The 13,184-nt window shown below is 33.4% G+C and overlaps 1 protein-coding gene across 1 annotated transcript; it reads left to right on the forward strand.

Moving 5' to 3' along the window:
- Positions 1–4,117: 4,117 nt before the first annotated feature.
- LOC142622767 (uncharacterized) lies at positions 4,118–9,671 on the forward strand. Its single transcript, XM_075796296.1, has 3 exons — positions 4,118–4,360; positions 5,183–5,804; positions 9,170–9,671. The coding sequence occupies exons 2-3, from the start codon at positions 5,254–5,256 to the stop codon at positions 9,237–9,239; spliced, it is 621 nt and encodes a 206-aa protein (XP_075652411.1). The 5' UTR covers positions 4,118–4,360; positions 5,183–5,253; the 3' UTR covers positions 9,240–9,671.
- The last annotated feature ends 3,513 nt before the right edge of the window (positions 9,672–13,184 follow it).

The raw sequence follows: 13,184 nt of genomic DNA on the forward strand, positions 1-13,184 counted from the left end.
AAAAAAGAAGAGGTGTGTCAGTGGGTGTTGGGTAAAGGTATAAAAAAAAACTTTTTATTTAAGGACCAAAACAAATCTCATTATGAATCTGTAATCAGATTTGTCGATCAAAGTTGTCAAAATCTGTATTAGATTTCTTTTTTTCTTTTTAATTTTGTGCCAATTAAATTAATAAAGGAAAGTAATGAATGAGGTCATTAATTATAATCCTGAATCCACCCATACTACAATAGAGGTATAGAAAATAATTAAGAAAATGAATTCATACAAAGTTGTCATAAATTAATTAAGGAAATGAATGAAGGTTCCTTAATCCTGAATGAAGGTTCCTTGATTAAAATCCGAATTAGATTCAATCCCAAAATATTGGATTCAATCCCACTTCAAAAATACAAGTTCAAGAGCTTCTACCTAACATTTCAAACAAAATATTGGATTCAATCCCATTTCACTTGAAGTACACATTTTCCTTTTTTTCTTGCACCATTTGAGGAAGTACAAGTCTCTTTCTCCGGACATGTAGAGATGTTATGACCAACATGCTTGCAAAGCCCACAAGTCTTCTTTTGCTTTTCTAATTCTCTTCCGCCTTTCATTCGTTTTTGCTTTGGACGGCCTTTTGTCTTTGATAGCGGAGGACAATTAATGAAACAATCTCCATCAATAACACCATTAACATTAGCATCAACCACATTTTCCTTGCCTACTAAATTTTCATCATCCAACACTAGCAATTTTTTTTCACTTAATGAGACTTCACAACACCAACGAGATGGTAAATACAATGGTGGAATATGGTAACAATCTTTGTGAAGGAATACACTAAAAATGTGACGACAAAGTATACTCCAAAATTCAAAATGTTTGCAACTACAATTAGTCACCTCACCATCCCATAAGACCTTGTGCTTTTGACTAGTTTCAACTTTATAATATTGTAGCACAAATTCAATACGGTTTTCTTGATGAACTAAATATTGTGTTGCTCTCTCAAACTCGTTTTGAACTTTTTTGAAAGCATAAGGTGTCAAAACATTGTGTGCTTGGTCTTCTAATGGTGACAATGTTCTTAAAGAAGAACCTCTAAATGTCTCTAACATTATATCATGTGATTGTGTTTGCTCAATATCTTCAATGGCAAGATCAACCTAAAATTGTAAATAATAAAATAAATTAAAAAATTTTATGTGACATAGAAAGACTACAAATATTAACAAATAAAAAAATAAAACAAATTATACCACAAAAGAAATCAATGGTAAGAATTGACTTACTTGTTTAATGAGTTGCATCAAGTTTATGTGAGAACTAACAAACCGTTTAATCAAGGCATTTATACTTTCCGATCTTTCGGTTGTTATCATTCCACCAAAAAATGTCCTCGAAGGTAACATAGTACCCAAAAGTGCTTGATGTGGTATAAACTAATTACATGCTTGTTAGTAAGTATGTCATACTTTTCCAGAACTTGAGTCCATTGACCCTCAAATTCTTCACATGAGTCTAACTTATATAACTTGTAGAACTCGATGCACCAATTTGAATATTGATTACGAAGAATAGATGTAAACCAACCACTAAACTTAGCGGTAATATGCCATATACAAAAAGGCATGTTTTGTGAGTGGTAATTCTTTTGATATTGCCTCCGTAATCTATGGATCTCGATCTGTCAAAATTGCCTTAGGTTGTTTCTTCATTAAACATGCAAAATTTTGCTAATAAAAAAAAAAATTAGAATATGTAAACATTTCACCCAAGAAACAAAATGCTAATAAAATAAAATGAAAAAATAGTTGTACAAATTTATAAGATGAATAGAGTACCTTCATTAGCCATAAAAAAGTATTAGTTGTTTCATTTCGAAGAAGTGCACAACCAAAGAGAATTGACTTTCCATGATTATTGACACCAACAAAAATATCAAAAGGCATATCATAAGCATTTACCTTGTAAGTAGTATAAAAAACAACTACATCTCCATATTTTTGGTACCAATCAAAACTATGAGGGTGCGACAAAAAAATATGCTCTAACCTTTTCTCATCATCAGTTGTGAATGCATATTGAAACTTAGAATTCTTTTCCTTAGCAACTTTACAAAATTGTGAGAGATCCATAGCATCATTCACAGCATGCATCTTTCTCATTTTCACTTAAAGATTACGTATACCCCGTTGAAAAAATGGAAGATGTCCATATTTCACATTTTTCTTAAGTTCCATGACACGTATTATTTCACTAATTGAAAGTCCAGCTTTTTTGTATAAGAGAATGCAATTTTTATCATCTTCAGTGATAACTCGATTGGTTGAAAGAAATTGTATACTCGAAAGGGACAACAATTCATGATTGTGATCTACAACAAAAATAGTGACATGCCATTCTTTTGGAAAAAATGTCTATTGACTTTCGCAATACAATAGTTAGATGAGCTTTGCATCCACATTTTAAAGAATTCCTATTTCGTTGCTCCTTAGATGGATCCACCATTTTTAGTGGTTGCATACCTTCCCGATAATAAAAGAAATTATGTCTTCCTATTTCTCCATTTTTTTTCCCGAACGATCTTTTCGAATTGTAAAACCATTTCGATTCGCATAATTTTTATAGAAAATGAAAACTTCTTCTTCACTAAGAAAACAACAAAAGGCTCAAATTCATTTTCTATTGAATTTATATCCTCATATTCTTCAACAACTCCCGTCTCATCTATTGGACATTCATTCTAATCAATTATTTCCCCTTCACATGTGTTATTATTTTTTCCATCATTCGGATACTCATTTAACTCAACACAATTCCTTGAAACACTTCCATGAATCTCACTTGCAATTAAATCATCATCAATTTGTGCTATATTAAAACAAGAATTAAAAAAAAAAATCAATATCATATTATACGTTAAATGAAATATGGATTACAAAAAAAAAAAATAATAATAGTACCTTCTTGAGGTTGTTCATTTAAGTCAAAGTAATTCATTGGAACAAGTTAATGAGTCTCACTTGCAACTAAATTGTCATCCATTTGTGCTACATTAAAACAATATTAAAACAATCAATATTCAATATCATATTTTAGGATAAATGAAAAAAAAAATGATACAAAAAAATAAAATAATAGTTCATTCTTGAAGTAATTCATTTAAGTTAAAACAATTCCTTTTAACAACTTGATGAGTCTCACTTATAACTATATTCTCATCCATTGGTGCTATATTAAAACAAGATTAAAACAATCCACATTATATTTTAGGATAAATGAAAAAAAAAACATAATACAAATAAAATAAGATTAACCTCATATTCAAATATATATATATATATATATATATATATATATTTTAAAAATTATTGTACCTTGCAAATAATTGATTAATCCTTCATTGAACACTTGAACTTTTCTTCATCTTTTTTTTTTTGGAAGTGGGTTTGATAATGGTAAAGTGAAAGAAAGTGAGTTTGATATTGGTAAAGTAAAAGACGATGAAGAGTAAAATATTGATAGAGTGAAATTGGGTGGGAAATAAAAAGTAAAATAGAGAGAAATGTGTTAAGGTGTACTAAAGGGGCATTTTTGTCTTATAATTATTGTAGAAACCAAAGTGCACGTCAAACATCAACTCATGTTGAAAAGTAAAAGTTTTCTAATTTCCTATGTAGCTGAAAAGTACACGTTTAACATTAACGGGTACTGACCGGCACTTGTTAACAAAGTCCTTCATTATAAATGTGAGAAAGAAACACATATTTCAAGAATATCTAATAATTACTCGATTTCATTAATTGATTTCGTACCAAAGTAGGAGGTAAACATTTATGGTACTAATTTATAATTTTCTAATATATGGGTTTGTTTTATTATTTTATATTTTGAAAAAAAACAAACTCTTTGTTTTTTTCTTTTTCTTTTAAAGAAGATTGAGAGAAACAAAGTTGTTATTATTAAATTAGTGGAAATGGGTTAAAAGCAGCCATTGGGTAACGAAACAAAAGGAAACTTTCTCTTTTAATCACCACTATCTATCACTATAATGTAGGAGTAAACTCCAATATTCACGTACTTTCCCAAAAAGTTAAACAGAGGAAATAAAAATAAAATAAAGGCGAAAGAAAGAAAAAGTAACTCCGCATCGCTATCATGCGCCCTGAGACTGAGAGTCACTATCCCTGTCAGTATCCCCTCCTCCTCCTCCTCCTCCTCTTAAATAACTCGCTCCTCCATTTCTTTTTTCTTTCTTCCAATTCCTCGCCGATCTTTTCCGTGATCGGAGTTTCCTCTGCCGCCGATTTGTTTTCCGCTTTACTCGCCGGAGAGATCTCACAATCACCTATATACCCCTCAACTTCGCTTTCAGGTATTCCCGCTTTTCCACTCTGATCTGATTTTCCGTTTCGTTTCGTTTCGTTTCGTTTCTCAGACAAATTAAAGCGAAGTGATGTGGGTGCATGTAATCGAACTTTTTCTTTGTTGGGCTTTGTTTTTTTCTTGTTGAATTTACTGTTATATATATATATATATATTAACTTGGTTGATATAAAAAAATAGTGCTTTGGAATGCTGTGATTAATGCTAAAATATGAAGTTTAGTATGTGTGGTGTGGGAAATGAAGTCTGTTATCAAATCTGTATTCTGTTGCTTTCGAGTTATGAGATCTTCAACTTTTACCCTTATTCGCAAAGTATTAATCACTTATTAGTAATATTGGATTTGTGTACTGCTATATAAAATTCTATTTCAAAGTTCTTTCAGGGTTTTCGTGGTAATTTTATTAATTTAATGGGCATTTATGTGGGAAATGGATATTTTCCATGGCTAGTTTGGTTGCTTGTTTGCTTGATCTCTTTTTGTCACTCTCAATCTGGTCCTTTTTTTTTTTTATTACCTTTCAATTCTCACTTCTGATATATTGTTTCTTTTTTTTTTTTTGGTTGAGGATCGATATATTGTTAATTTGTGTTTGCAAATGGGGCTTATTAATTTTCCAATAACTATCAGCTTCCCTTGATAATTTTCAAAGATATTCTGTTCTATTCAGAAGCTTTTTGAGTTTACAGTTGATAATATCCATTATCCGTATACAATTTTAGGAAATGTAACAAATTGGTACAAAGTCTTGTTCATGAGTTGAATACTCTTCCAACATGTCGATGCTGATACTTCTGATTATCACAACAGGTTAATTTGGTCCTTCTAAAGGGAGGAAGCTAAAAAGAAATCTATCCTGGATGTCCCAATGAGCAGAACTGATGTTATTGGCAGTAGAAGGTGGAGGGTTCTTCTCTTCTTCAGCTTCTGGGTATAGTAAGGGTCTGACCCTTCTTCTCTTGGGTCAGAAGAACGAAGATAAACCCATGAGAGTTTCGCCGTGGAATCAGTACCAGTTGGTGGACCAAGAATCCGACCGTAATCTCCAGCTGGCTTCCACAAAGAATTGGCTTCCCCGCGGGTGCGCCTCCTTTGTCTGCTTTGGTCGCACTTCCGCAGGGCTTGACTCCCCATCGCCTCTTAAAGTGGGCCCTGCCCAACAGCATGATGTCTTGCCTGGGCCTCTTGTTTCTGAGAAGGGCAAGGATTGTACCTCTGATTTAGATGATGGTATTGCTGCAAGAAAGGTTTCTCTTAGAAGTAACTTGAAGAGGCCATCAGATAAAGCTCCTGTTTCTGTTGGTAATGCCAATGAAAGTGAAGCGTTGGTTGAAAAGGGTAATGATATCCCTGGTCATACGGAACGGAGGAGAGTGCAGTGGACAGATGCTTGTGGGAGTGAGCTTTTTGAGATCAAGGAATTTGAGCCCAGGTGTGGATTTTTTTTTTCTTGTTAAGATAGGTGTTTTTTATTCTTATTTTATTTGTATTTAAGCGATTGTAGGAGTTTGCTACTTCGCTGCCCCCCTCCCAAAAAAAAAAAAAAAAAAACTCAAATGATGTCTCTTGTTGTGTATGTCTTGTAGAAATGTTAAAACGTTTAGGTATGTATATATTTGTGTGCCATTGATGCTAAGCTAAGATAGCTCATATCTAGGAGTTCTCTGATTCACAGCGGTCACCATTAGTTCTCTGAGCTAGTTCTTGGCCTTTGTTTCTCAAATTGTTTAGTGCCCATATAGTGTATGAGAATGCTCATACTTTCAATTGGTCCTAATAATTTACTGGAATTTAGGAATTTGGGCTATGAAGCACGGACGCGGCATCAGAGGCGCTACACTGGCGTCCGACGCGGGGTGCGGCGGGCGACGCCGCTGCCTGCGCTTCAGTGCCGCGTCGCTTTTTTTTGTTTTGTTTTGTTTTTTTGTTTTTTTTTTTTTTCGTTTCCCGATATGCGCCGATTCGCGCCAACTCGGGCCGATTCGCTCCGATTCGGGTTGAATTGGCCAAAATCAAAGCATTGAGGTCTTCGCCAGGGAGCTGGTACTTGAACGACCTGCACAGAGAGCGAAGAGCTTGGAAATGAAGGAGTTGAACTTGACAGTAGGATCTACGGCGAGAATGACAATCTTAGTCTCGCCGCCGATGTAAGACAGTTGAGGACAAGGATGGATAAAATCTTAGTCTCGCTGCCACCGCCGATGTAAGATAGTTGACGAGGACGAGGATGGATAAAATCTCTTCTGATGGAGTAATAGAAAAAAGCGTGGAAGATTATTTTTTTTGTTTTGGAAAGAGGAGAGGAGAGTGATGTCACTAATGTGGAGTGGAGGTGTGCGTTTTGAGGAGAGTGGTTCCGGCATTCATTGATGTGATGTGTGAGTAAGAACTATAGAAGCACTGGCTTTTTTTAGTTTAGTGCACCAATGAAACTGAAGTTGTGCGGCTTGTGCCCTATAATTGAGATTTTAATATAGATTAATTATTGTTGTATATAATTAGTTACACAGTCTTGCATTTATTTTGTGAAGTTGTATTTTAAAAATATAATTTCAGTTATGATTGTAAAATCATAAAATTGTATTTTCAAAACATAATTTTATAATTTATGCTTAGCAATATATATAAAATATAAATAAAAATATTTTTAATAATTTTTTAATCGCCGCACCCACACCCTACTTTTTCAAAAATTACCGAATCCCGCACCCGCACCGAATCCGGAAACGCACCCGTGCTTCATAGAATTTGGGTTCCTTATATTCTGTTAAAAATTCACTCAGTTTAGAGTGCTATTTGGAACATGTGGAGGTTGAGGCTACTCCTTTTTAGCTTGTGAATTTCAGATTTTCATAAGGATCCTCAAAGGTCATTTGTCAACATTAAAACACATAGACAGATTAAAAAAACAAGAGGAGGAGAAAGAGTGATTGGAAATAAAGGAGATAGAAGAATGATTTGGAGGTTGGAAAGCAATCCAAAAGATCAAAAGCAGAAGATTTGATAGACAAAGAGGTAGGGAGAAAATATTAGAGATCTGGGACAGTTTGAGATAAAGACAGACATGAAAGAGAGAGGTAGAAGAAAAGAAAAACTCCATGTGCTTTTCATGCAAGATGGTTGCTACTTGTTATGCTGACAATAAATGGCAGGTTTGAATCATGGAAATTCTCAGCAATGAGCTCAAGCTCAAATTGCACCTCTTCCATTTGTAGAGCAAGGTGGAGAATTATTGTGGGTTCAAGACCCTACTGGGTGCATGTGTAACTTACCAATGAAAAAAATAAAAAGGATGGAAATACTCAGTCAAGTGTTTTTGTTCTTTCTCCTAATTATAAACTTTGGTTATTATTTTTTGAAAATTATGCACTTCTTAACTAGTTAAATATAAAAGATTTCATTGTAAATGTTGGGATTATGATTTTTACCTCTGCCCTTCATCTGTTATTATGCCTTTTTGTTATAAAATTTTAAACATCATTGACTATCCCAATGATTTTATCTTCTTTGAAGTGCAGTAGGTTACTTGTAATATTCTTACTTTTTTGAATTTTTCTCAACTATTTTTAAGCAAAGTACTCGTTTTGCTTTATTCCATGGCCAATTGCCATGCAATGACATGTTATTTCATTGAATACTTGAGCTGAGATAAAGCTTTAGTTGATCCTTTCTTGGTTCTTTGTGTGTGTTTCAGTGTTTTTCCATTTTAGTTAAAAGTTAAGTTTTACTTGCGTAAGCATACTTAGTTCAGATCAATTTTTGGATCCTATTTATCATAAGGTAAAGTTCAGATGGATTTTCAGTATCAAATCAATTCTCCTTAAAAGTCACTAGTTTGTAACTTCTTGGTATTTTATTTGTATGGCAGTCTCCTACTTGAAAGTCCATAGTGAAAATTTTTCTCAATAATTATAAGTTGAAAATGTTGGAGAATATGATCAGGCTTGCCTCAACATTTAGATACTCATGTAAGTTCGAATTTATCTGGTAAATAGACAATTTACCATGGAAATTTACACATTCTTAAGCCTGCTAAAATTCATTACATTAGCAGGCCCTCTAAATTTTCTCTTTGGGACTGGCAAAGTTCAACTCCTTGATGATTCCCAACTTCTAGATCCTGATCAATGGTGCAGGTTCCCTTTATCCCTTCTAGGAATTGACCCTCTTAGTCACTATAGCTTGCCTCTAGATACTTATCCTCTAACCTAGGTTTTAGTTGGTGTTTTATTCTTCTACTCCATAAACAGTTATGTTGAGTTAAAAATCTGTCGCATACAACTGTCTACATAATAAACCTGTGTGAAATAGGATTTCATTTGCAGTACAAGAACAGGGGTTTCACATCCTGTACTCGTTTCATCCCAAGTCTTGGTATACAGAAGCAGGAAAAAAGCAAAAAAGCTGAACTTTACCAAAACAACCCAAATAAATAAGGAAAATGAACAGGTACTGGGTGCTAACTATAATCAAACCAATTCCCCCCCTTCCCTCCCCTTTCCTTCTTTTTCCCTATTTTATTGGTTCTGTTTCTTTTCTTTGAATTCTTTCTTCTGCTTTTCTTTTTTGTTGCTCCATTTAATCTTTAGTTGTTTTGCTGAACTGAACACGCCCCCCCCCCCCCCCCCCAAAAAAAAAAAAACAAAGAAAAATGAACGAGTACTGGTGCAACATATAATTAAACCAATTGTTTTTGTGTTTGGTTCTGTTTCTTTTCTTTCTTCTGCTTTTCTTGTTTTCTTTGCTCCCGTTAATTTTTAGTTGTTTTGCTGATATGGAAACTCTATCCAATGGCAGTGAGGCAGATGGATCAGATGACGAATTTGAAAATGGGAATGAAAGAAGTTGTTCATGTGCAATTATGTAGTTTGGCTTTTACCCAAAGATGATGTGGGCTCAACTTCTATTTGTATGTAATGATGCATCTGCTAGCAAGGTTGTTTGCTTCCTCCCTTGTTCAACTGATTTATGGGGAAAAAGAAAATGCAGGTTTTGAGCGACACAGACTACCATTCACAGCAAGGAACTTTATTTCTGGCCATGCAAGTCTGACTGTTAATTTGTGTCCATATTAGATTGCTGCCGTTTTCAATTTTGTCACTCTTGGCTTCACTTCATTTTGTTTATTATTATTCTTGTTAAGCGTGACTTCATTGTCTATTGTTTCATCCTAATTAACGTGTTATTCTTTTTCTGCTTATCTTTTGAATTTCATTTATCTTTCGCCATTTGTTCTTCTCCTAACAATATGTAGAAGTTTGTTTTATGAAGTTGGATGCTGTGAGCTTTGAGGCCATTACTTGTAAGTTGTTGTAAAATTAATCTATCAGTGGTGGGTTAATTTTCTTTGTCTTTGACCAATCCCTATTAGAAGTGCAATTATTTGATTGTTGTTTGCGAAAAATCATACAAGTTATTATTATTCTTTTTTTGGCTAAATTACAAATTATACCTTCTAATTTTGACCAAAATTCAATTCAATCTTTTATCTTTACTTTCGTGCAATTAAAGCATCTAACTTTTAAGGTTATTTAATTCAGGCCTTTCATTGTTAGTATCCAGCTCCGTTAGGGGCTTTCTAAAGCATGGATTTGGCATAACAAGGCATCATTTATAGGGTCTTGAATGAAAATTCTTTGATGGATACTTAATGGGAGACTTGAAATGAATACATTTAAAAGTTTGAGGACCTAATTGAATGAAAGTGAAAGTTATATGACTGAATTGAATTTGGTTAAAGTTAGAGCGTGTGATTTGTAATAATTGTTGATATGATCTATTGTAATTGGAGTAATATTACTTTTACATTAGTTTGTCATGACTTCATTTTTATTATGCACACCAATCACAGTAGGCAATGTTAACGGTTGTGAAAAACAATTGTGTCCATGAGTGAGCGTGCCATGTAATCACTAATCACTATAAATTGTCATTGTGGGTTCATTGTATAAGTGACAACATGAAAATTTTCTGAATTTCTACATATTTCTTTGCCTGAGTTAGTCCGCATTTAATTGCTTAATACATCATGGGAGTATTGATGAGTCTGTAATCTAGAGCATCTTTCTCAAGCAAGTCTCTTAAGACAAACTAAGAAGCTTCCTTGAACAATCCCTTAGGATTTAAACACCAAGCACAAAGCTTGCCTCACGAACGTCCATCTTAAAGGTAGGGGACAACCACACTTAGTGAACTCAATCTTAGCCATACCTCCATCAGGAGATTCACTTAACATCACATACTCCTTGATTCTGTAGAGCATCTGAAGAATATGTAATTATTTACTCTAGAAACTAGCTTCCTATGCTTATGGGTGACACTGTGAACATACCTTCTAACCTGCAAGAGTAGAAGTTACTGAAATCAAGCTTCTTGATAGCTCATAACTCGAGCAATTCTTAGCTATTCTTGGAATAAGGAAAATGGTATTCACTCCTCTTACATTTATGGTGAAGTCAATTCATTAAATTCATTGTGGGGTCCGTTATGAATATAAGAGGAGGGAATACAATTTCTCCGTACTCCGGGAATACCTAAGAATTTTTCTCATAACTCATATGGAGTGAAGGGTATTAAATTAGAGGGCACTTTGTTAGGATCTAGGCTACAACCACTAATGTATCCCATAGTAGGATATTGGGAATTTGTCTTGCATCATTACCAATCTTACCAAGTCAAGTAAGGTTTAAGTCCTCTTCACTACACCATTTTGCTTCGAAATGTTGGAAATTGTCAATTGCCTACAAATCCTCTAATCCTCATAGAGCTCCTTAAACGTCTTTAACTACTTATAGATAGATACTCTCATTGATGGTGTCCTAAGAGTTTGGTTTAGATTTTTGAAATTGGGTAAAAAAAAAAAAAGCTTTTTGTTATTGCTACTCAACTGGTCCAATGTGAAAACGCAGAAAAATTATGTTATTGGACACAAAATGCATGATTTTTAAATTTTATCAGACGCATTAAATCACGTTTTGAAATCATAAATGTGATTTTTTTCCTAAATTGTGGTAACCAAACATGCACTCAATGTTCCTTTTCTTTTAATTCTCAACCAAATTAATGAAACACCTAGAGCAATTAAATGCTTTAGACTAGATACTCACGGAACATAGAGAATGATATTGCCCCTTGCTTTAACATTCACGATAAGAGTCCACTTATTAAATTCATGATAGAGTCCACTATGAATATGAGAAAAAAAAGCACTATTTTTCCGTGCTCTAAGAGTACCTAAGAATTTTTCATGAGGAGAGAGATCAAATAAATATGACCATTATCAATGAAGTTATATATAAATGTAATGAAATAAGAGGTATCATGACATGCCCTACCCTTACATTTATTGGATTATATATATCCAAATGGATTAATTCTAAGGGAACATTTTCTCTTACAGCTATTTCAAAAGATTTCCTTGTTAACTTTCCAGCTACACGGTGCTCACAAGTTGATAAGTTTTTTTGAGAAGAAAGTTGGTTAGTTGACTCTAGCTAGTGGGCCTACAAAGCCTTTTTTACATAACATAGTCATCCTATCTTGACCCAACATGTCCTAATCAAGCCTACCGATTCCTTGCATCCTCATCATAACATGTCATAAAGGTAACTAATCCATGTCTAAATGATATAAAAGCAAGTTTAGAACATTTACTGTACTGCCCTAAAGGGCATATCTTAATCAAAGTTTGAGTAAAACATTAGCCGACAATAAACTTTAACCGTATTTCAGGTGCATACAATATATCATGAAAAAGTAAAATGCGTTTACCTCTATATCTTTTGTAAATGATTTGTTTTTCTGGATTTGAATCGGGTGCATTATCTAGAGTATTGCACTCGGTGTAATTATCTCATCTCCACTCACAAAATATTTTTACCACTTTTTTTTCTTTATTTTAATTTTACTTATTCTTATCTTTTTATTGCAGCAAATTTCAAATCCTTTTATAGTTTTATGCCACAACTTTGTCATAATTTTGATGTGACAAACTGTGAGTGGTGAGTTTATATAAAAATGCCAGGTAACTAACATAGTTTGCCACGTAAGATAATAGTAAAAAAGAATACAGTAAAATGTATGGTATGCGATCCGATACATAAAAGAGTATGCAAACAATACTTGAGAATTGACTAAACACAAATTTACGAGAAAATGAGCCATGGAGTACATGGTTTACAGGTTTAGTGCAATCACAAGTGAAGTGACCAGACTTTGTACAGTTAAAGCATGCCATGACTTAGATGTATTGTTTTTACACTTGGCATTTGCATGGCATTGACATCACAATGCTCTACCATAAGCTCAGGATGATGTTTTAAGTTCTTGAGTGTTTGAATGATCTCGTTCTGCATCAAACTGAGCTTCATCTATTCCTATGAATTAGGGAGGGAATAACGGAGTACATACTACATATTGGATTTACAATTCATCAATCAAGTTATTTCCAGCCATCTTCATTTCTCGAATCATTATTTACATCTTCCTAAAATTTGGAAATATATTTCCACTCAAAGCAAAAAAATATTTCCAATTTTTTTTAGTGGAACTGTATTTACTAATAGTTGCTTTGAGAGCTATAATTCCAAAATTTTTCAAAAGTTTTAAAAATATTACTCCTACTAAAACAAAAGTTTCTAGAAATTTTAAGGAAGTCATTTTATATTATTTTAATAATCTATCATAATATTTTTTTTATATTAGAAAAGTTGGGTTTTGCGTGTCATACTTGCACTATATATCTTAATGTATATATTACAGTTACAACTTACAAGACATAATTTGCTATGCAAATCATTATAAGGACATTAAA

The sequence above is a fragment of the Castanea sativa genome, chromosome 1 (genome assembly GCF_040712315.1).
Source record: "Castanea sativa cultivar Marrone di Chiusa Pesio chromosome 1, ASM4071231v1".
Lineage (NCBI taxonomy): Eukaryota > Viridiplantae > Streptophyta > Magnoliopsida > Fagales > Fagaceae > Castanea > Castanea sativa.

Coding starts and splice junctions, on each gene's coding strand:
- LOC142622767 (XM_075796296.1), top strand. CDS start 5,254: ATGTTATTGGCAGTAGAAGGTGGAGGGTTCTTCTCTTCTTCAGCTTCT. Junction 5,805..9,169: donor ATCAAGGAATTTGAGCCCAG/GTGTGGATTTTT, acceptor ATCCAATGGCAG/TGAGGCAGATGGATCAGATG.